General features: G+C 36.0%; 1 protein-coding gene across 1 annotated transcript in view; it reads right to left on the reverse strand.

The window, feature by feature from the left end:
* VPS13A (vacuolar protein sorting 13 homolog A (S. cerevisiae)) overlaps positions 1–25,493 on the reverse strand; it is a 289,570-nt gene that overhangs the window by 47,689 nt on the left and 216,388 nt on the right. The window contains 7 exon segments of the mRNA XM_006891989.1: positions 509–616; positions 7,708–7,781; positions 8,639–8,720; positions 8,909–9,055; positions 9,653–9,806; positions 12,916–13,148; positions 15,147–15,276. Coding sequence (XP_006892051.1) covers positions 509–616; positions 7,708–7,781; positions 8,639–8,720; positions 8,909–9,055; positions 9,653–9,806; positions 12,916–13,148; positions 15,147–15,276 — 928 coding nt within the window.

Below are 25,493 nucleotides of genomic sequence, written 5' to 3' on the forward strand. Positions count from 1 at the left end.
CCCCAACCCTCACCTCCTTGTACCCCCAATATGTTTTTCCCAATAAAAAAAATTTAAAAAAAAAAGAGCACATAATTACAGCAACATGACCATCACTAGTTACCCTCTTTCTCCAACTACTGGTTTGAACATTTCTTCTTATGTACTAACTGAACTTAAAATCGTTGTTGCTTTTGGTGCTCTATCTTCTTTTTAAAAATTTTATTATTTTTGTGTGTGTGTGTACCATTAAATTGGATCTGACTGGTACAGGAGGAGATCGCCCCTCCTTTTACAGCAGAGCATCTGATGGATTAGAAGTGCGTAGCTCTGGGATTGCAGTGTAGCTTCTTGCCACTAGGCCACCAGAGCTCTTGCTCTATCTTTTTTACTATACAAATATGATCTCTACCAAAGTACTTAGTACAACAGCATAATATTTTTTTTGTCTGTGTTTAAGGTAGAAAAAAAAAAATCTAATGCTTCTAAGAATTCATAATAATATTAACACTTTTTAAGTAGGTCTTACCTCTGTTTTTTCAGAAACTTCAGCTTCTGTTGTAAGTTCCGCTAAAGCGTACACAAACCCAAGATCTAATCTGAGGTCCATTTCTTGTATTAACACTTTGAACATCAACTGACATTCTTTTATACCTATAAATAGGAAATATTTAAAATATATAATCATATCATTATAATTCTTTTTTATGCTGTTGTTGTTAGGTGCTATTGAGACAAGTATGACTCACCCTTTTAATAGCTTACCTGAACCATGCTCTATCCTGTATCATCCTCATCATCTCTGACATATTCAGGCCACTGCTGAAGTCACTATGCCAATCCATCTCATTGGATTGGGATCTTCTACTTCTTTGCTGACCCCCCATCTTTCCAAGCATGATGCCCCTTTCCAAGGAATAAATAGCCTTGCTAACTACGTGTCCAAATCACAAAAAGACAAAGTGTCACCTTCTTTTCCTCCAAGGAGCACCCTAAGTGCACTATTCCCAAGACATAGAATATAAATATTTTACATAACATGGAATTATTAGAAAGAGAATTGATGCCATTTATCTGTGGTGCTGGAGAAGAGCATTGAATATACCGTGGACTGCAAGGAGAAAAAACAGGTATATCCTAGAAAGAGTGAAGCCAGCCTGCTCTTTGGAGGCAAGGATTCTGAGGTTTGTTGACATACTTTAGGAATACTGCAAAGAGGGACCGGTCTTTAGACAGGGACATCATGTTTGGAAGGTTAGAAAGACACAGAAAGATAGGGAGACCATCGATGAGATGGACTGATACAGTGATTGGGGTAATGAGGGTAGGTCTGTTGGAGACAGTAAAATTGGCACAGGGCAGAGCAGGTTTCAGAGCTGTTGTATACAGGGTCGCTATGAGTTGAAAGTGACTCCACATCACCTAACAACAACTATCTATAATTATTCATATAGTTATTCTTTAAAAATATAAGTAGGAAATAAAAAAATTAAAAAGAACAAAATAAAAAATAAAATCATATTGCATTAAGCAGATGAGGAAAAAAGATAAATATTTAGAACCTTGAAATTCAGGGACTTCATTTTTTTACTAACTTTAATGAATATTTACAGATATTTTGGATTTCCATTCATTCATTGTTGTACTTTTTTTCCCTGCTCACCCGTGCCCTCCAGTTCGCTCCTCTCTTTGAAAAGTGAAAGAAAAATTCCTTCATTGGTATACAATCCCCTCACCGCCCCCCGCACCGAGTACACTCTACTATGCAACCTTAATTCTGGACTCTTGTGATAACCATAATACCCTATCATATCACTTTTAAACTGTTCTCTCACTCATCTGTTTCAATGCAGTATACATAATCTATCCAGTTTTTCTCAGTCTTACCCCAATCCTGATGTCAGTCCCATTCCACAACAGTGGCACTATGCAGTATTTGTCTTTTTTGCGACGGAGACAGTTCACTCAGCATAATATCCTCCAGGGTCACCCATTTGAAATTCAACGACTTTTATACAAATAAATACTGTTCTGGCATAATATTTTTAATTGTAAGAAATTCTTCAATTTCTCATAAAATTCACAAACTCTCATGTAAACTGAGGTATATACAACAGAACAGTATATATCAGTGATCCTGAACAGATTATATTCACATGCACTTTAACATAATTTTAAAAACAGAATCATGTCCCAATGATTTACAGATTGAAACTAAAAGAAAACTAAAAAAACCCATAAACTTTTAAAAAGAAAATTGTTGTTGTTGTTATTTGCTGTCAAGTCACTTGTGACTCATAGTGACCCCACGTACAACAGCCCTAAACCCTGCTCTATCCTGTGCCAATCACACTGCCTCTGACACACCCATCCCGATTACTCCAGTCACTGAATCAATCCACCTCATAGAGGGTCTTCCTCTCTTGTGCCATCCCCTCCACCCTCCCATGCATGTTGTCCCTCTCCAAGGACCTGTCCCTCCTTGAAACATGCCCAAAGTATGTCAGACGAAGCCCCAGAATCCTTGCCTCCAATGAGTAGCTTGGTTTAACCCTCTCAAGGATGAATCTGTTTGTATTCTTGGCAGTCCATGGTACATTCAATATTCTTCTCCAGCACCACAGCTCAAAGGCATCAATTCTCTTTCTATCCTTCCTAGTCATTGACCAACTCTCTGATGCATAACAAGTGATTGCCAAAGACCATGGCCTGTATCAGGCGCAAATTAGCCTCCAGAGAGACACCACTGCTCTTCAGTACTTTGGAGAGGTCCCTAACAGCAGACTTTCCCATCCCAATACATCTTTTAATTTCCTGGCTACTGGTGCCAAGAGTGTTTGTTGACTGTGGAGCCAAGCAGACTAAAGTTGTTAACAATCTCAATCTCTTCACCATCCATCCTGATGCTGCCAATTGGTCCAGTGGTGAGAACTGTTGTTTTCTTGACACTGAACCTCAATCCATAATGAAGGCTGCAGTCCTTGACCCTTTGCAACAAGCGTTTCAGGTCCTCCTCAGTTTTAGCAAGCAGGGTTGTGTCATCTGCATAATGCAGATTGTTGATAGATCTTCCACCAATCCTGATGCCCCACTTCTCCTCATAGAGCCCAGCCTCTCAGATAATCTGTTCTGCACACAGGTTGACAAGGTATGGAGGTAGGACATATCCCTGGCATACACCCTTCCCAATTCTGAACCATGCAGTGTCTCCTTGCTCTGTTCTGACAACTGCCTCTTGGTCCAAGTAGAGGTTTCGCAGAAACACAATCAAGTGTTCTGGGATTCCCATTCTTCTCAGAGTCAGCCACAGTTTGTTATGATCCACACAGTCAAACGCCTTTTCATAATCAATGAAACACAGATAGACATTCTTCTGGTATTCCCTGCTCTCAGCTAAGATCCATCGAACATCAGCTACAATATCCCTATTACCACGACTCTTTCTAAAAAGTAAATTACAAAATAATAAAGGAAAACTACAGACCAATACCTCTTATGAACATGTATACAAATAAACCCTTAACAACACCTCTTCCTGATAAAGACATTCAGCAAAAATGTAATAGGTAATTTCCTCAACACAGTGAAAAATAGATATGCAAAACCAAGAGCCAACATTACTCTCAACGGAGAAAAACATAAAAAGCATTTTATCTGTGATCAGGGACGAGATAAGGATGCCCACTGTTGTCACTTCTATTCAATATTGTATTGGAAGTACTTACTAGGGCAATACAAGAAGAAAACAAAATCAAATACATCCAGATTGGTAAAGAGATGGTGAAACCATCACTATACACAGGTGATATGATAGTGTACATAGAAAACCCTAAGGACTCAACAAAAACAAAAAAATTTTAGAGCTAGTGGACCAATTTAGGAGGGTGGCAGGATATAAGATCAATATACAAAAATGAGTGAGATTCCTCTATAGTAACAAAGAGAACTCAGAAAAGGAAACCAAGAAAGCAATACTATTTACAACAGCCAACCACAAACTGAAATTCCTGAGCCTGAACCTAACTAGAGAAAGAAAAGACCCATACAAAGAACACTATGAACATTTTTGCAAGACACAGTAACATATCTAAAAAAATGAAAAATGTTCCCTGGTCATGCATAGGAAGAGTCAATAATGTGAAAATGACAATCCTACCAAAAACAATGTACATATTCAATGCAATTCCAATATAAATACCAAATTCCTTTTCCAGGGAAATTGACAAGTTTATTTGGAAAGGAAATAGACCCTGAATAAGCAAAGTACTTCTGAGAAACAAAATTGAAGTGGGAGTCATAGCACTCCTTGACCTCAAAATCTACTACACTGTGGTAGAAACCAAAACAGCATGTACTGTACGATGACAGGCACATAGACTAGTGAACAGAATCGAGAACAAAAAAATGGACTGCTCTATCTATGGTCAACTGATATTCGACAAGGAAATAAAACCTATTAAAAGGGGAAATGGCAACCTGTTCAACAAATTGTGCTGGTAAACTGGACTGCTACCCACGCAGAAAGCTGAAACAGGACCCATATCCTCACACCATACACACAAATCAACTTAAGGTGGATCAGAGAAATGAGAATAAAGCCTAAAACCATAAAGTTCTTTTTTTTTTTAAATTAACTTTTGTGTGTGTGTGTGTGTGTACTGTCAAATCGAATCTAACTGGTACAGGAAGAGATTGCCTCTCCTTTTTCAATAGAGCATCTGGTGGATTCAAACCGTTCACCTCTAGGATTGCAGTGCAGCTTCTTGTCCCAAGGCCACAAGAGTTCGCCCATAAAGTTAAGAGACAAACAGGGACCAAACTTAGAAGGCCTAGTCTATGGTATAAAGAGACTGACAAATACACCCAGAAATGCACGATTTGGAGAGGATAAAACTGATGAATGGGACTTTCTAAAGATTAAATCTCTGTGTTCATCAAAACTTTTCCCAACAGGGTGAAAAGAAAACCTACTGTTTGGGAACAAACATTTGACAATACCATCTCAGACAAGGGTCTCATATTAAAAGTTTACAGAACACTACTGGGCCACCAGAAGAAAAACACTGATAAAACAATTACAAAGTGGGCAAAAGATATGGAAAGACTTTTCAGAGAGGAAGACATTCGAATGCCCAACAGACACATGAAAAAATGCTCAAAATCACTGGTAATAAGAGAGATACAAATCAAAACCATACTGAGATACCATCTCACTCCAGTAGCAGTGGCAAAGTTTTGTAGAACAGCAAGGACTAAATGTTGGAGAGGCTGTGGAGAACTGAATTCTCAGACATTGTTGGTAGGCTTATGAAATGGTACAACCACTCTGGAAGGCAGTTTGGCATTTCCTCAAAAGGTTGACTACAGAAAATCCGTATGATCCACTTATTCCACTACTACGCATATACCCCAAGGACATTAGAACTGAGACACAAATGGAGATTTATACACCAATGTTCATAGGAGCATCATTCACCATCACAAGAACATGGAAACAGCCCGCAACTGAATGGATTGAGAAATGGTGTTACATTCATGCAAAAGAATACTATGCAGCAGTCAGGAGCAAAAATTTTAAAAAATACTACATAATTTGGGAGAGATTGGAGAGCATTATGTTGAATGAACTAACTCAGCCTTATAAGAACAAATACTGCATAAGACCATTATTGCAAAAAAACAGAAAGTAACTAGTAAAAGAAGTATGGGGACTCAAAGGGGAAAGGGATAGGAGCAGAGGGGTGAGGACAGGTAAAGTTGAAACCACAGGGTTGCACAATCTGGTGGGTGGGTGGAATGGGTAAAGAAAATGGGAAGGCTGGAAACAAAGGAGGATGCTTCAATGATTTAGATCCTCCCAGAAGAGCTGTGGGTGAGCATTAACATTACTGGTAAGTATATTCATTTTCTCCTGGACACAGAGCCTACTATTTGGTCCTAAAAGCCTTCTGAGGTCCCAACACTTCTCACTATTTCTTAGCTGTTGGAATTGACGAAAAACCTCATAAGCAGTTCCTTGCTTCACCTCTGCCATGCATGCAGACCTCCAAGTTGTAAAACAACCCAGTGGTAGATGGAATTTGCTCCAGGACTTAAGAACAATAAATGACATAGTTGAGCCTCTACATCTTGTGGTTCCTAAACTTTATACTATAATAGCCAAAGTTCTAGGCAATAGGCCTTTTATTGTAAGAACTACCTTCCCTCTGTAACTTGATTTGTGCCACTATTAGAGCCTCTACTTGGAATATTATTGCTTTTTAATTTTTGACTCATGTACTTTTAACTTGTTGGTTAAATTTGTATCTTCTAGGCTGCAACACTTTCATGATACATCTTCAAGGATATGAACATGTACGGCTAAACACAACTGATAACAGTGCATCTAAATTCCAAAATCAATCTCCATAATAGTCTAGGTGTTTCCTACTGCCAAGGGGGCCCTTTGGAGTAGTGAGAGAATATCTTCACCCTAAAACGTACAGCGTCCCTTTTCAGCAGGAAGTAGCTAAGAGTATACACCGTCCCCTTTTCCTTATGAATCAGGGTGAAGTCTCTCTCAGGGAGGAGTGATAGGGAATGGCAAAGGACACACTGACAAAGAAGATTAATCAGAACTGCCTTTAACTAGGACTGTGACAATTGGACAATTAAAACAGACTTTCAAGGGGAGAAAAAAAAAAGAACGAACTGGGGAGGAGGGTAGAGAAAACAGTGCAACAATGAATGAATGAAAACCCAAAATCTCTGAAAATGTTCATTAAAATTAATAAAATTTAATAATAATAAAAAAAATCTTAAAAAAGGAAAATGGGAAGGATTCAGCAAGGACAAGAAAAGACAAAGTAAAGATTGGTAAGGTCCAAAAAGAGAGAGAAAAAAAAAAAAGATTGGTAAGGTCCAATGGCTGATTAAATTTATAAAACATAAGGCAAGAGAATGTATGAAACAAAATATGAATGACGAGTAGTGTGACACACAATGTATAGACACTTTGTAAGCAAACCAATATAAAAAACAAATAAGGAAAAAAGGTCATTAGAGGCAAGCAAAACTTATAACCAAAAGTATAGGTACACATACACATATAAAATAAAACTTGGTTTTAAAAAGGAAAGGAATATAGATAGTGGTTAATATGGTTACAGATTAGGAAAACAGAGATCAGAGAGGAACTCTTAAGAATGAATGTAAATATTTTCTTATTGGTTTAGATGGCGAGTAAACATGAAGTTATTTTTACCTCTTATCTAAAACATCTTAAAGTTATGACAGACAATTTAAGAGGAAAACTACTAAAGTAACAACATTAATAAAATGTCCATAATCTAGAACAAACTATTTTGAACATCTAGGCATATTTCATCTCAATTGCAGGAGCATGTGTGTGTACAAAATATATGTCTTCTAGTTATAGGATATTCAGACTCCTTTAACTCTCCAAAATTAGAAAATGACTTAAATTTTCTATAATTTAACATTTTTCATTTAAATCTTTGCTTCATCTGAAATTTATTTTTAAAGAATATGATTAATTCATACATTTAAACCAGAACTTTAAATGAACACAAACAACTGTACTGAAACTCAGGAAAGGAGTAGTTGACAGTGCTGTTACACTGAGGGAATGCAAGTCGTGTTAAACTGTCTAATGAAAAACTAATGAGTCTTGTAATCTTTCATAAATCCTGAAACTACACCTGAATAAAAAGAATTCTATTAACATACTTACTTAATACGTGATATTTGGGAATGACCTGCAGATCTCATTACAATACTGACATCTGTAAATGGCTTCGGTGCTAGAAAAGTTAATAAATATGGTAAATCTCACAGTGCTATAACACAAAACATAAGCATTTTCTTGCAGTATACTGTATATATCACAATGTATGATAAAAATTATTTACTAAATCATGGGTATCATAAAATTACTGATATTTTGAAGATCCATTACAATACTAATTTTCTATTCCAGGATTAGTTTTTAATTATCATTACTCACTTTAATCCTTTAAATTGCTGTTGTTATTATGTGCAGTTGAGTAGGAAGTGACTCAGAGCTAACCCTCCAAAGGGTTTAAATTAGTGATTTTAAAATTAGAAATGCCAGAGAATCTTGGCAAAAGCACAGATCAAGCTCCTTACACAAACTGAGGTGTGGGGCCTGAACATATACCCTGGGGAAGAGAAGGAATAAAGTATGGTAGTGGAGGTGAGTGAGAAAAAGCAGACTTAAGAGGGACAGTCAAGAAGGAAGAAGTACCAAAAAAAAAAAAAAAGGAAGGACGAAGTACCAAGGGGAAGAGAGTAGAGAAGATAAACTGCAATTATTCTCATCTGAGAAATAAATACAAGACAGTCTCTGCAGTTAGAAAACTATGAATTTGTGCACTTCCTCACTATTTATTTGATGATCTCAATAATTTGAAATCAGAATTTTGTAAATTAGTAATCTTTTTAAAAATGACTAATTGTAAATTAGCAGCTCAATTTTGTTGTAGTTAATTGAGTACTTGCTAGTCCTTTCACAAGCAGTTTTTTTCCAGTAACTATAAATAACTAAATAGAAAATGATTTAATTTCATATTTTTATAGTAAAATAAGGTCAATAACCTAACACAACTGTTTTCATAGCAATGAAAAAGTAAGAACAAACCTGAATCCATAGTTACTGACTTGGGAGGTTTGATAGGATAAAACACAAATGGGAATATAGCACCATGTATCTGGTTTTGGATCTAAAAAAACAAAAATAAAATAAAAAATAGGCCCAATATGTCAATTATATAAGCATACAAGGGTAACAAATAGTCTCATCCAACATTGAAACTTAAATACTATTACCCGAAACAGACTATAGGAACCCATTTGATTTCATACACGGTTCCTTTAGAATAGAATTTGCCTTTCTGGAAGACTTACCTACCTGTATTCTGTAAATTTGAACTCTAAATGATGACTGATGTGCAGATGTGCAATATTCCAACTTCAATGCAGGAAGATAATTTCTCCGTAGAGCTATTATTTGTGGTTGCAGAATTTTCATGTTACTACCACTAGGTGTTAAGCGAACCTGAAAAATATGCAGCCAATCACCCCCCAAAAGAAACGTAATGAATCTTTATATTTAGAAATGTATACCAAAACATTTCTAGAATAATACAAATGAAAACAATAGGTAAAATATTCTACTGGGTTTTGATTCAGACCTTTTGTATATATATATGCTCTATATCGTATTTGGCTGTATCAATTTTCATAAAAAGTCACTAAAAAAATAATAAAATAATAAAAGACAAAAGTAATCACGTTAAATGAATTTATTTTGTTAAGAACGAAATAGATCCTGAACATGTTATAAAATGTTTCATTAATACAGGTAAACTATCACTTTAAACCATTTTAGATAATAAATGTAAAATATGTGTACAAGAATACCCTTATTCATACAAGGACAAGGGTATGGATATGGACAATCTCCTCCCATGTGATTAACTGTCGCTGAAAATTCACTTGAGGGTCAGCTACAAGTTGGTTCCAACTCTATGGTACACAAAACTAACATGTTTTATAAGGATAGCATTTCAACTTTCTTTGAACATTTCCTAGAGATTCACCTATTTACAGCAGATAATAAGCAAAACTTCATATAATTACTTAAATACATTACCGGAATATTAGTATCCAACTCAATAATTCTATCTTCTGAAGGCGAAGATTCAGTGTAGTCCTTAAATTCTTTCTCCAACTTCTCAGTTTGTTTTATACTCATAGGCTTCCATCTTGCTTTCTTTTTGGGCTTTGTCTCCCAAACAACATCAGAACTTATAAAAAAAAAAGCAAAATCAAAGCACTAATATATAAGCATTTACCAGCTTTAATCAGATAACACGAATTACAAATTTTCAGTAAAATTTCACAATAGCCTTCATTATAAAAAAGTACATTATACTTAAAAATATCAATTCATTTTACTTGTACTATATTAGGTAGTAAGACTGACAGTCACAGCTAACTGAAAGATAAAAGTTTGATCTATCACTTGCTCTAAGTGAGAAAGATGGGCAGTTTCTTCATGTAAGAATTTCTTTGAAAATTCTCTTGATTATTTTACTTTCCTAAATAAAGTTAGACACAAAAGTAGTGAGTGAAAAGGGAAGACCTTATTGAGGTAAAGAAGATGGGAAATATGAAATAGTAATACTGGAGACAGAATAAATAGGATAAATCTAGTTGAAAGTGAAATAAAATTGTTAAAAAGTCTAAACATAGAATAAAAAAACAGATTTCAAAGTGAAAAGGCCATGTAATTTAAAATTTTTTAAAATTAAATGGAATCAATTCAAGTGGATAAAAAAAGTAGTTCATTATATTGCTTAAGTTAATTCAACCTAAAGTTAGTTTTTTCAAAGAATATTTTTCAATCATTGTTGAACATTTTCTCCTCCCACCCAAAAAGCATCCCTTGTTCCAGATTGTTGTCATGTATATAATGCCTAATCATATATTCCTTTCGGATAATTCTTCCCTTCATCTGTTCTAATGCAGTGTTCATTATCTATCCACTTTCCTCCATTCTCTCCCTAGTCTTCCAGTGTTTGTATTGTAACAGTGTTGTTATGTATTATTTGTCCTTTTGTAACCGAGATATTTCAGCAAAAGGTCCTCCAGGCTCCCCCATGTTGTGTAATGTTTCAAGACATCAATGTTTTTTAATGTTGCATAATAGTCCATTGTGTGAATGTACCATTTAATAGAGATGTAGCATACACATCTTAATACTCTTTGCATTCAAATAATTTAACACAGGAGACAATACAAAATAATAGGCATAACACCTTAAAAGCTGTTTCCCACTTTACTATTTTATTTATGTAATAAAATTTTATGTTTAAGCTATAAATTTCTTTAAAAATTGTTTTAAAAATTCAGGTTTAAATTGGACTAGCTCCACTAAAAGAGGCAGGGCCATGCTTTGTCAAATAAACATAAATAAAACATAGACTATTTATGTATTTGTTCAAACATTTAACTCAGGTGCAGGATTTAAGGCACAATATACTCTGATTATATAAATGGAAGAAATGCTCTCAAACGGATTCATGTGTCTATTATGGAGAGAAAACAGTATTATTGTTGATATATGTCGTTATGATTTGTTATAGCAACTCTATGACCAAGAGATTGGAATCTTGCCCTGTATCTTATGTCATCCTCATGATCTCCAACATGTCTGAATACACCGTTATAATTAGATACGGAATGATAAAGAAATACTTTATTATCTTATTAAATCTTAAAGTGGCAAGTTTTACCTTTTAAAATCTAATGAGAAAATCCTTGTGCTTTCTGTAAATTTTCCAACAACTATTTATGGAGCATCTATAAAGTACTCTGCCCTATGGTAGTGGTTGACAATTACATATTTTTTCTAACACATTAAATATTGTTTCTCTTAAGTGGGGGGAAAAAAAAATCTAACATTTAAAAAAAGGTGAGACTAAAACCAAGGACTATAAACTTCATTCAAGAAAATCTTGGAAGAACTTTAGTAATCCTAATCCACAACATAAAGAGTCTTCTGAGTACCCTGAAAAATTTATAACCAGGAGAAGATAAAATAGATGAATGGGACCTTCTAAGAATCAAATCCCTATGCACATGCAAAAACTTCTCCAACAGGGTAAAAAGGGAAGCCACAGACTAAGAAAAAATGTTTGACAATGACATGTCAGACATGACTTATATCCAGAATTTATACAATACTTGAGCAACACAACAAGATAAAGGTAAATAATCCAACAGAAAAATCGGCACAGGATATGAACAGTCATTTCACCAAAGAAGACTTTCTGATGGCCAACAAACACATGAAGAAATGTTCAAAACCCCTACCCCTGAGAGAGATGCAAATCAAGACAACTATGAGATATCATCTCACCCCAGGAAGAATAGCAAAATTTAGTAGAACAGCAAGTAATAAATGCTCGTGAGGTTGTGGAGAGACTGGAACCCTTATTCACTGTTGGTGGGAGTGTCAAATGGTGCAACCACTGTGGAAAGTGGTGTCACGCTTTCTCAAAAAGTTGCAAATAGAGATACCATTTGACCCAGAAATTCCACTACTGGGAATATACCCTAAAAAGACCATAAACAACATCCAAGCAGATATATGCACATCCATGTTTATCGCAGCTTTGTTCACAATAGCAAGGAGTTGGAAACAACCTAAGTGACCAACAACAAACGAATGGATAGAGAAGCTGTGGTATATTCACACAATGGAATACTACGCTGCATTGAAAAACAAGGAACTCATGCAATATTATTCAAAATGGGTGATCCTGGAGGACATTATGCTGAGTGAAATATCTCAGCCACAAAAGGACAAATACTATATGGAGCCACTGTTGTAGAATGAGGCTGAAATCGGGGTGGGGGTTAAGACTGAGAAAAACTGGATAAATTATGTTTACTGCATTGAAGCTGATGAAGGAGAGAATAGTTTAAAAGTAATATATTTTAGGGCATTATGATTATCATAAGCGTCCGGAATGAGGGTTGCAGAGTGGAGTATACTTGGCGTGGGGGTTGGGATGTGCGGGGAGCCTGGGGGGATTGTGTACCAGTGAAGTAGTTTTTCTTTTGCTTTTCAAGGAGAAAAGTGCAACAATGAACGAATAGAATTCCAAAATCTCTGTAGATGTTCATTGCAATTAATAATAAGAAAAAAAATCTTTTTTAAAAAAAAGGTGAGAGAATTAACAACATAATGAGACATTTATAACTAAATTTTAATGCTTTTAATCTTAAAAGGCCAAAACCTTTTAAGTTAGCAGGGCTAACTTAAATGAAATTATCTTGAGTTTTACAATTATAACTTCTTAATAACCAAGAAATTAATCATTTACATTTATCCAAATCTTAACTGACCTTGTAATGCCAATATAAGCTACTTCCTGTTTTGTGTAATTGTTGACAAGAGAAATTCCAACATCTTGTAAAGCCAACACAATTTCTTGCTCTGCTAACTCTGCTTTCTCGCTTTCATATGTTACTTTAAATACTCTTGGATCTTCAGTGAATAAAATAATGCGTTGTAGGCCTTCAAAAAATGAAACTAAATAAATAGTTTTTTTCCCCACACTTATAGGTGTCATCATATCCTAAAATAAAAACAGTAACAAAAAGAAAAAAAAGAATAAAAGTGAGCTTTGTCTCAATCAGCATGAAATCTAGATTCCATGTTTGTAAAATGGGATTAATAATGACAATTATCTCATAGGTTTGGGGTGACAACTAAATGAACTAATATATGAACAAGACTTGAAAATTCACATAACAGTAGTCTATGTTGGTGGCATAGTAAGTTACACGTTGGGCTGCTAATTGAAAGGTCAGCAGTTTGGAATCTACTAGTCCTTAAGCTGTTATTTAGCAGTGGCAATCCAACGGAAGGTGGAAGTAAATCCAAACACTGGATGGTTAACTGATTTTCAGGTCTTGTCAATAATACTATGAAGATACTATCAAGAACACAATTCAAATATTTAATGCCTTTATTTTAATAAAATTTACCTAATAGTCTTATAGACTCCCCTGTAACAAAAAATATTTTCTGTTTTATTTAAGACTGCAGCAATGTTATGTATGTTAAAAGTTACCACAGTCTGAAATTTCCATTTTTTTAAGAGCTGAGCCAAAAATAGAACAAAATATACTTGTCACCTGAAGTGCATGCATGAACACTCACACTATGACATCATTTCTGTAAAAAAGTCCTCATAAAAGCACTGTATTAATACATGGGTCTTATGGTTTGATGACAAGATAAATGTAACAAAGTCTACTAATTAATAATCATAAAATTTTGTAACTCAAACATTGTGATTAGCAGAAAATTACATACATTCACTTATGTTACAATTTAGAGATAAAAAATGAAAATTATACCCTTAAACCAACCAATATAATTCCAAAGATGCAAACTATTACCATATAATCAGTATCTAAAACAGTCATGCTATGGTAAATAGATTATAGTAAATTATACAGCATTAAAACTAATATTTATTTCCAAATAACTCATGTTTTCTAATATTGTATAGATCTCAGATTTATCTTTATGAAAGTGAATCTTCAAATATGAAAAAGTACTAATAACATAAAATTATTTTCACATTAAAATAAAATCTTTCTCCTGAATACGTCTATTATGTACGGATGAAAGAAAATATTTCAATTAGATCAATCAAGGTTATCTACCCCTTAAATTCAATTAAGCATTTCCCCCACAAAAACAGAACTAGATTAGCAGTGTGTTTCAGCGGCAGAGACTGAGAGGATGCAGAAGCATTAGGCAGTGTTTTGTTCTGTTGTATGCAGGGTCACTATGAGTCACTGACAACAGTAAAATAGAGAAAGCTGACCTGATGGGACAGTGCCTAAAATGCTGAGCTGCTGATGCAAAAGTAAGAAAGACTGAACTCAGTAGACACTCAGTGGGAAAAAGCTGTGGCAGTCTGCTTCTATTAAGATTTACAGGTGTGGAAACCCAAAGGGCTAGCTCTCTTCTGTCTTACAGTAGGGTTGTGATGATTTGGAATAGTGATTCAGAATTAAATCAAGAGTTAACAGATTTTTTTTTTATTTTACTTTATTATTATTTGTGTGTACCATCAAATCAGATCTGACTGGTACAGGAGGCAATTGTCCCTCCTTCCCCGGCAGAGCATCTGGTAGATTTGAACTGTGAGCCTCTGGGATTGCAGTGCAGCTTCTTGCCACTAGGCCACCAGAGCTCCCCGAGTTAACAGATTTTTTGATGTTGTTAAGGTAAGAGAAAAGTGACTTGGTGGTACAATGATTAAAATGCTTAGCTGCTTATGGAAACATTGGCAACTGTGATTGCATCAGTTGTTGAGAGAGAGAGAGAGAAGCACAAAAAGTCTTTAAAAACCAAACACATAGTTGCTGTGAAGTCAGTTCCAAATCATGTCAACCCAATGTGTTTCAGAATAGAATAGTGCTCCAAAGAACTGTCAATGAGGGGAGGAGGGGGGTAAACACCACACAAACAAAAACCAAACATAAAGATCAAAGAGCATACTATTTAAAAGACAAAAACCTGCTGAGAGCACACTAGCCATCAACTCCACACTTACATCCTTCTGTGTTACTTCCCCATGGCTTCGTCCACAGCTCCACTTGAGTTTTTTAGAGCCCACTGGATCAGCCCATGTGTAAAACACTGCTTTGCCTGGAGGGAGAGTGTCTTCTATGTGGCTAAGGGAACTGACATAAGAAGCAAAAATATTACAGTACATCCAGGTTCAAGAATATATATACAATTCCAAAATAATACTTAAGTCTTTGCCTTTTAATTGAGATTTGTCTAGATAAGATTAGACAGAAACTTTTTAGTTTGTAGTAAAAATAGTTATGTTAAAATAATTAAAATATTTAAAGAGAAATATTTCAAGTACCTAGAAAATAAATACTTTAGGTCTCTGAAATGAGTATGTTAATTTCAAATACAAACTAATTATGTAACACACTTATTTATCATGTCTTATTTGATACAGTGCCCAATACATCAGACTGCCAACCAAAACGTCAGTGGTCTGAACACCCAGCTGCTCCCCAGGAGAATGACAGGTAGCAGCCTTTAGAAAGGTATTCAGTCTCCACACTGAAGGTCAGACACTGTGAACTGGAAGGGGTCAATGAAGTAAAGGGCAGTGGGCTTTCTTCGGTTCTAGTATATTAGAAGTAAAGGAATTTAACTAGCAACCCTCTCCTAAGTATTCATCTTACTGTGACAAAAATTATTTAGTCAATTATTTTTTTTAAATTGAGACATGGGATACAAATATAACAAATCCAATCAACTCACAGAGAGATTCCTAGAAAGGAAAAAAATTAGAAATTTAAAACCTATGAAATAATAAAATGTGCCTTTACTGAGCTGAAGAATAAGTTGAGGCTGTGGATTAAGAGTTCGCTGAGCTTACAACTAAGGACAAATTAGCATGCAAGTTTGGTTAAACTTTTTCCAGCAACATGGAATCAAAGACAGAAGAAACCTATCAACTGATATTTTGCATGAAAATAACCTGAATCTTTCTTAATATAAATATGTATTTTTCAAATAGATTTCTCACTCAGCTTATTATGGAATACATCTCAAACTTTAAAACGAGAACTTACTGGTTCTGGTGAAGAAAACCAGACAACATTGGTTTCTTCTTCCGGTGACATAATAAAATGCAGTGAGTCACTATTAACCACAGGTGTGGTTTGTTTGAGGGATTGGAGTGGAATTAGGTTTCATTGTCAGTAACCCAGCCAAAATACCTATCTGTAATACTGGGGGTGGGGGAATAAATCTATTTCATTCTTTCTACTTGCAGTACTGCTATGTGCTACAATTAACTGGAAGCCTTTAAATGGGCTTAAGTTATATGTCCTACATTTATTTCATCCTTGTCTTGGGTCTACATGGCACGGGGGAAAAATTATCATCTATTTTTATATCAATATATGATTCAAGACACCAAACTTGTTCAGTTCATAGCTTAAGGGAGGACCGAAGAGTGTCAGGAAAAACAAATACTTATTGAGGACATTGTGAAGGAGGATAGGGATCCAGGGGAAGAGAGTGTTGCCATGGTCCACTCTCTGCACCTGACTGCTTTCTAGTAAACTTTCAAGGTTTTAAGTTTTACTTCTCATTACTGTTTACCTTCTATGTATTCCCCCCACCCAACAGTTTTAAAAAAGGTCTAATTACCCGCTCCCCCATACTGGGGCTGCAATTTTTGATTGTAAACTATTTGATGGCTTTTTGATGTATGTTTTCCATAATGAATAAGAAAACTTAGTGACTTAATTTAAGAACTACTAACAGGACACTATGTTTTTGAAATTATAACAAAATTTACATAAATGATTTACAGGTACAAAGAATAAAATAAAGGTAACTTTACCTTTCTTAAATTAAAAAAAAAAAAAGAGTTCACTGAGCATGAGAAAAAAAAATTATTTTACTGAGGCTTGTGGCTTTTAGGTGACAGCGAGCTAGCTGACCATGACTCTCAGCAACTCTATGAATAACAGATCCGAACCCTGCCCTATCCTGTGCCATCCTCATTATCTCTGATACACCTGAGCAAACTGACACTCACTGTGTCAATTCATCTCTCTGAGAGTCTTCCCCTCCTTTGCTAACCCTTTACCTTTCAAAGCATGATGTCTTCTCCAAGAACTGGCCTCTCTTTACAATATGCCCAATATGAGATGAAGTTTCACCATCTTTGCCTCTAACAAACATTCTGGTTTCACTCTCAAAGACACATTAATTTGTTCTTTTGAATGTACAAGGGAAATTCCGTATTCTTCCCCAACACCACAACTCAAAGACATCGATTCTTCTTCTGTCACCTTTAGTCACTTAGTAACTATGTTTACTAAAGGCTATGGCCTGGATCAGGTGCACCTTCGTCTTTAAACTGATGTCACTATCCTTTAGTACAATGTTCTTTGGAGATATTCCTTGTAAAATGTATAGATTTTAAGAAAGCAGTACAAAGAAGCAGTCCCATTCAGACTGGTTAGAGACTACTGGATGCTGGGGGGGGGGGGGCGGAAATCTACTGAGGCATGTTACTAGCTAAATTGACTCAAGAAATTTTTTCAAGAAATTCTGTCTTGGTGGCAAATATACCCCTCCTAAAGCACCCCTCCTCCATTATACAGATAACTGTTAAGTTGTTGTTGCAATATAACATGGAGCCAGAAGTGACTCACAGCTGACCTCTGAGCAGGTTTACAGAGGCAGTAAATTGTATGGAGGAGACTGCCCTTCCTTCTTCCGCAGAGCCGTTTCTTATCACTAGGCCACCAGAGCTCCCACACAGTCATTTTTCAGAAGCAACTTACTGGAATCAGATCTCAAGTCTATGCAGGATCAACCGTCCACTGTGACTGAGAGTGGTCTAGTAGTTCTTTTAATACTAAAATCTCCACCATTTTTTGGCATACATCATATGAAGAAGCAGCATAATTCCAGACCAGCATCTTTATGGATGAATGTACACACTTCTTGGGAGGATTAATATGAATATGCATTACTTCACTTTTCTCATCCATAAAAAAATATTCTCTTTAAAGAGACAGCTATTGTGTAGCTCAGTCCCTGTAGTCTCGTAAATGCTGGAAATAAAGAAAAATCTGCTACTATAAATTTCTGTATCATGCTGGGGAAGGGAAAGACCAAAGAAAGAGAAAAAGAGAAAACCCTGAGCAGGAGAGGGTGACACAGTGACTATAACAAAAGATTTGAGGGTATAAGAAATCGATCCACCAGAAGCTCTGCTGGAGAAGGAGGGGGCAATCTCCTCCTGTACCAGTCAGATCTGATTTGACGGCACACATAAAAATAATACAATAAAAATTTAAAAAAAGAAAATAGAAAACAGAAAAGAAATCGAGAGGAGGGTACATGATAGTGCAAAGTTCAGAACTGCTGTTCACAGGGTCTCTATGAATCCTAGTTAATTTGACAACACCTAACAACAACAATTAAAATGGGATTGATATCAGGGTTGGGGTAAGACTGAGAAAAACTGGATAAACTGTGTATACTGCACTGAAAAAAAAAAAAAAGAAAAAAAGAAATATAAGTGCTTTCTCTGTATATACTAATAAGGTACAGGCTAGGGCCCAGGGTCCAAAAAGACCCTGGGGGTCTTGACCTGACAAGACCATAGAGGAATTATAGAAAACAAGAAAAATGTTATGAATTCAAGTTATGTCAGTTGTCTTTAATATGCAAGAATAACAAACCATTGCCAATGAATCAATTCCAACTCCAAGGAGACCCACCTCATAGGGTTTCCAAGACCATCAATTTTTACACAAGTAGATTACCACTTCCACCTGAACCATGCAACTGAATCACCAGGGCTATTTTCATTTGCAAACATAAGACATTTTAAAACAAACAAACAAACAAACAAACAAACGAAAAACCCCAAGATATCCACAAATCTTTACTTAAAATTATAAAGGATATTTCTCGACTATGCCAAAAACAATTAAAATACAAAAATTTTAGAAATGGGATGCAAACATATTAAAAGACTAGTGGGGTAAGCAACTAAAACAGTTAAGTTAAAGCAAATGGGTGTAAAAATATTATAAATCAATGCAAATGCCAAAAAAACTCTTTGTAATTGTGCAGATGGGGTATAGAGTGGTGGCCATGTCTGACTTCTCTCTACTTCATAAAGGTGAACTGTCTCCATCATTAATACCCATAGCAGCAGACAGCTTCTTGGTCAGACACACCACCCCTAGGCTCCTGCAACTGTTCCTACCCACCACTAAGGTCTAATGTTCAATGCTGACTCATAGACTTTACTCACAGTTTTGGCCGAGACTGGGTTTATTTAGGGAAGTAAGTTGTGGAGTGAGGGAGGCAAAGAGTATCAGCCAATACAAGTCCAGGCCCAAGGCACAGGCTCTGGTGTCAGTTAAGCAAGCAGCTTTTCCTTTCGTCATCCAGAAAGAACAACAAAACTTCTACCTATGGCCTCTATCTCAGGGCTCCTCTGCGTGCACCTTGCCATAGTCCCTCTACCACTATCAGCAGGATCTTGCTCCAATCTTCCCCAAGCCTTGTTTCAGTGTGGGAAGTACCCTCTCTCCTATCCCAAAGCTGCTGATAATTTTTAAAATTATGTATCTGCAGATAAGGTAGCTGGACACTACAGGGGGCTAAGGTAATGGCTAAAATAATCCAAATTTAAACTAGCTTAAAGAATTAAATAACTTCAATAATAAAAAGAAGTAATTAACCTGCATTTACAAAATCCAGAAACATGGGATAAATAACGTACACTACACTGAAACAGATGAGGAAGAGAACTGTTTAAAAGGGATATGTGATTAGGTATTATTGTCATGACAGGAGTCCAGAGCGAAGACTGCATAGTGGAGAAGACCTGAGGGGAGGAAATGTGTAACAATGAAAGAATTTTTCTTTTACTGGGGCGGGGAGAGATAGGCAGGGAGAAAAGGGCAACAATGAACGAATGCAAATCCAAAGTCTCTGTAACTTTTCATTAAAATTAAGGAGGAGGAGGAGGAGAAGGAGAAGGAAGAGGAGAAAAAGGAGGAGGAGAAGGAGAAGAAGAAGTAAAAAAAAATCCAGCGGATATTAGGAAAGAGTTTAATGAAAATGTATAATTATTTTCAGTATTTCATGACTTATTAGCAGAAATTGTTTCATTCCAGAAAGCAATTAAAAATTGATTTAAAGCAAGAAAAAAAGGATGAATTATTAACTAGTATTACAATCATTAGAAAGAAGTTAAAGATCTCAATAAAAAAGTACAGATTCTACATAAAGCTGGAAACAAAATTTTTAATGCTAGAGGAATGCTTAATTTATAAGTATATAAATTATGATGCTTATAGTGCATCTAAATAATGAATCATAATCATTAAAAATTTTTAAAAGAAATTTATATACTCTAATAGCTATTAAAGTGTGATATTCAAAACTATACATAAAGTACAATGACCTTTTTGCACTCTTCCAGGATGATATTCTTGATATCTTGCCATAACTCATCTGGTGTTCACTCATTAGTGTTCAAGGCCTCAAACCATTTCCTGAGATAGTTCTGAAATTCAGGTGGGATAAACTCAAGGTCATATTTTTGGTGGCTTGATTTCACGTTCCTTAGCTTCAGCTTAAACTTGCATATGAGTAGTTGGTGATCTGTTCCACAATCAGAAGCAAGCATAGTTTTCACAGCTGATATTGAGCTTCTCCAGCGGTTCTTTCCACAGATGTAATCTATCTGATTATCTGATTCCTAGGCATATCATCAGGTGAAATCCATGTGTATAGCCTGCCTTTATGTTTCTTGTAAAATGTATTTGCAACAAATAAATTGTTGATTGTGCAAAATTCTATCATCCTATCTCCAGCTTTATTTCTGTCACCAAGTCCATGCTTTCCAACTACTGATCCTTCTTCTCTGTTCCCAACTTTTGCATCCCAGTCACCCATCACTATTAATGCATCTTGACTACATGTTCGATCAATCTCTGACTACAAAAGTTGATAGAAATCATCTATTTCCTCTTTTTTGGCTCTGGTTGTTGGTGCATATATTTGAAAGATAGTGGCATTCGCTGGACTTCCTTGTATGCGTATGGGTATTATCCTGTCACTCTCAATACTGTAATTCAAGACCCGTCTAGAAATGACTTAACTGAAGCAACCCCATTTTTCCTCACCTTTTCATTGCCAGGATAGTAGATCATATGATTGATTATCTGATACAAAATGTCCCATGCCAGTTCATCTCATCTCGCCAGTACCTAGTATGTCAATATTTATGTGTTCCATTTCTTCCTTAACAATATCTAATTTTCCTACACTCATAGTTCTCATATTGCATGTTCCAACCACTAGTGTCTGCTTACAACTGCTCCTCCTCATTAGTATTTCCATACTTGAAAGTTCCACATCTGTTGCCCTATCTGCTAGTCTAAGTGTGTTCTATCGTACATAGGGTTTTTGAAGGCCTGCTATTATGGAAGTAGATGGCCAATCCTTCTTCCTAGTCTGCCATAATCTAAATGCTCAGATTTAGAAAAGTATCTGACAGACAAACATTTTTTTTAATTAATTTTAATGAAAGTTTACAGAGACTTAGAGTTTCCAGTCATTCACTGCTGCACTTTTCTCCCTACCCACCCTCTCCCTGCCCCCAATCCACTCTTCATCTTGAAAAGAAAGAAAAAAAATTCTTTGTTATGCAATCCCTCGCCCCCGCTACTCCCCCAAGTCCACTCGACTAGGCAGCCTTCACTGTAGACTTTTGTCATGACAAGAATATCCATTCATATATCGCTTTTAAACAGTACTCTCCATCTGTTTCAATGCATCTGTCTTCCCTCAACCCTGATGTCAGTCCCATTTTACAACAGTGTCCCTATACATATTTATCCTTTTGTGACTGAGATATTTCACTCAGCATAATGTCCTCCAGGGTCATCCATTTTGCATAACATTTCATGAGTTCCTTGTTTTTCAATGCTGCACAGTATTCCATTGTGTGAATATATCAGAGCTTCTCTATTCATTTGTTTGTTGATGGGCACTAGGGTTGTTTACAGCTCTTTGCTACTGCTAACAAAGCAGCAATAAACATGAGTGTGCATATATCTGCTTGGGTGGCAGTTATGGTTTCTTTAGGGAAAATTCCCAGTAGTGGAATTGCTAGATGAAATGGTATCTCTATTTGAAACTTTTTGAGAAAGCACCGTACAGCCTTCCATAGTGGTTGCACCATTTTACACTCCCACCAACAGTGAATAACAGTTCCAATTTCTCCACAACCTCACCAGCATTTGATGTTTGCTGTTCTACTAAATTTTGCTATTCTTATTGGGGTGAGATGATATCTCATAGTTGTTTTGATTTGCATCTCTCTTAGAGCTAGCAATTTTGAACTTGTCTTCATGTGTTTGCCATCTGAATGTCTTCTTTGGTGAAGTATCTATTTATATCCTGTTTTTCAATTGGGTTATTTACTTTTATCTTGTTGTGGTGCTTGAGTATTTTATAAATTCTAGATATAAGTCCCTTGTCTGAAATGTCATTCCCAAATATTTTTCACCCATCTGTGGCTTCCCTTTCTATCCTGTTGGAGAAGTTTTTGGATGTGCATAGGGATTTGATTCTTAGAAGGTCCCATTCATCTATTTTATCCTCTCCTGGTTGTAGATTTTTCAGGATGCTTGTAAGATGTTTATGCTGTGGATTAGGACTTCTAGAGTTCTTCCAAGCTTTTCTTTAATAAAGTTTAGAGTCCTTGGTTTTAGTCCTAGGTCCATAAATCACTTTGAATTGTTTTTTGTGTATGGAGTGAGGTGTGGCTCTTGCTTGAGTTTTCTGCAGATTTTCTCCAATTTTGCCAGCACCATTTAGTAAAAAGGCTGTCATTTCCTCACTTAACTGATTTCATCTCCTTGTCAAAAATCAGTTGACCATAAGTATATGGGCTGATTTCCGGGTTCTCAATTCTATTCCATTGATCTATGTATCTGTCATTGTACCAGTTACCACACTGTCCTGACCACCACGGCAGTGCAGTAGGATTTGAAATAAGAAAGTGAAATGCCACCTACCTTGTTTCTCTTTTTAAGGAATGCTTTGCTTATTCTGGGCCTCTTTCCATTTCAAATGAAATTGCAGATTGCCTTTTCCATCTTGTTGAAGAATGGAATTGGTATTTCTATTGGGATTGCACTGAATGAGTAAATTGCCTTTGATAGTACTGTTATTTTCACAATACTGAGTCTTCCTATCCAGGAGCAAGTGATATTCTTCCACCTCTCCAGTTCTCTTTTTATTTCTTTTTTTTTTTTTTTTGGTTCCCATGTTTTATTCAGGGCTTACACAAAATATTCAAGAGGAATGAGTTTTAACCCTCATCTTCCTCCTCTTCTTCATCCTGGTTAATCTGGAAGTAACGTAATTCATAACTTTCTTTGCTGTTAGCAACTACGCGCAACCAATCACGTAGATTATTCTTCTTCAAATATTTTTTGGTGAGATATTTCAAATACCGTTTGGAAAAAGGCACCTCAGAGGTTACAGTTATCTTGCTCTTGCTTCTTTCGATGGTTACAACCCCTCCTCCGAGATTACCAGCTTTTTTTTTTTATTTCTTGTAATAATGTTTTGTAATTTTCTTTAAACAGATCATTTGTGCTTCTGGTTAGGTTTATTCCTAAGTATTTAATCTTGTGATTAGCTATTGTGAAGGGTATTGTCTTTCTCAGCTCTAGTTCTGTATTCTTTTCGTTACTATAGATAAACCCAATTGATTTTTGTATGTTGATCTTGTATCCTGCTACTTGGCTGAATTGGTCAACTATGTCCAGTAGTTTTCTTGTTGAGTCTTTAGAGTTTTCTAAGCAAACTATCATATCATCTGCAGAGAGAGAGAAAATTTTACCTCCTCTTTGCCAGTTTGGATACCCTTATTTCCTTTTCCTGCCGCTAAGACTTCCAATACAATATTGAATAGGTGAGGTGATAGTGGGCATCCTTGCCTAGTTCCTTTTCTCAAGAGGAATGCCTTTTATTTCTCTCCATTAAGAACAATGTTGCCTCTCGGGTTTGTGTATATACTTTTTACTATGTTGCAGAAATTCCCCTTTAATCCTATTCTGTTGAGTGTTTTTATCAGGAAAGGGTGTTGGATTTTGTCAAAGGCCTTTGTGGCATCAAATGACAGTATCATGTGGTTCTTGTTCTTTGCTTTGTTAACGTGATGGATTACAGTGATTGTTTTTCTTATGTTGAACGACAGACAAGCAGTTTACAGAACAATGCAGATGAAAGGTCTTTCTAAACTGTAGAAATAGAGATGGGAAAGTCTGCAGTTAGAGACCTCTCTAAAGTACTGAAGTGCAAGAATGTCAGTCTGGAGACTAAGGTGCACTTGACACATGCCATGGTCTTTGCAATTACTTGCTATGCATCAAAGAGCTGGACAATGACTCGCGATGATAGAAGAATTGATGCCTTTGAGCTGTGGTGCTGGAGAAGAGTATTGAATATAACATGGACTGCTAAGAAAACAAATAGTTTTGTCCTGGAGAGGGTGAAGCCAGGCTGCTCCTTGAAGGCAAGGATTCTGAAGCTTTGTCTGACATACTTTGGACATGCTGCAAGGAGGGACCAATCCTTGGAAAGGGACATCATGCTTGGGAGGGTGGAAGGACAGCGCAGGAGGGAAGACCCTTGATGAGATGGATTGACTCAGTGACTGGGAGTCAAGGGGGTAGATGTGTCGGAGATAGTGGATTGGCATAGAATAGAGCAGAGTTTAGGGCTGTTGTACACAGGGTCTCTATGAGTCGCAGGCGACTCGACGGCACATAACAACACCATACATAAAGTGATAGGAATAGTAAAAGAAATATATCAAAATGTTGACAGTATAAGGACTGGATATATTTTATTCTCATAGTCCATAAAATGAAATCTTATGCATGTTTATTAAAAAGTTAAATTTCAAAAATTTATCTAGAGTCACATTTAATTAAACTTTAATGTACTTAATTCACTGTAAAATACTACTTATGCATATATTAACTAGACTAGTCTAGGTAGGGAATAGAGAACTAAAAAGTAAAAAAAAGCCTAGGCCCTTAGAATGTTATAAATTTGCATGTGCACACGTCTTAACTCACTAGCAATGACCAAGTGATATGATGAATGCTGGCTGTAACTATGTATGCAAAGAAGTTATAGATAACTGAGAATATAGAATGAGTCAAAGAGAAGAGGAATGACAAAGAAGGGGAGTCTTTCTAGCAGAAAGACTTTACATCCATTGTTGTTGTTATGTACCATTGAGTCACTTGCCATAGCTCTGAAACCTGCTCTATGCTGTGCCAACTTTGCTGTCTCTGAC

Source organism: Elephantulus edwardii, unplaced genomic scaffold (assembly GCF_000299155.1).
Source record: "Elephantulus edwardii isolate Elephantulus edwardi_28Jun2011 unplaced genomic scaffold, EleEdw1.0 scaffold00108, whole genome shotgun sequence".
Lineage (NCBI taxonomy): Eukaryota > Metazoa > Chordata > Mammalia > Macroscelidea > Macroscelididae > Elephantulus > Elephantulus edwardii.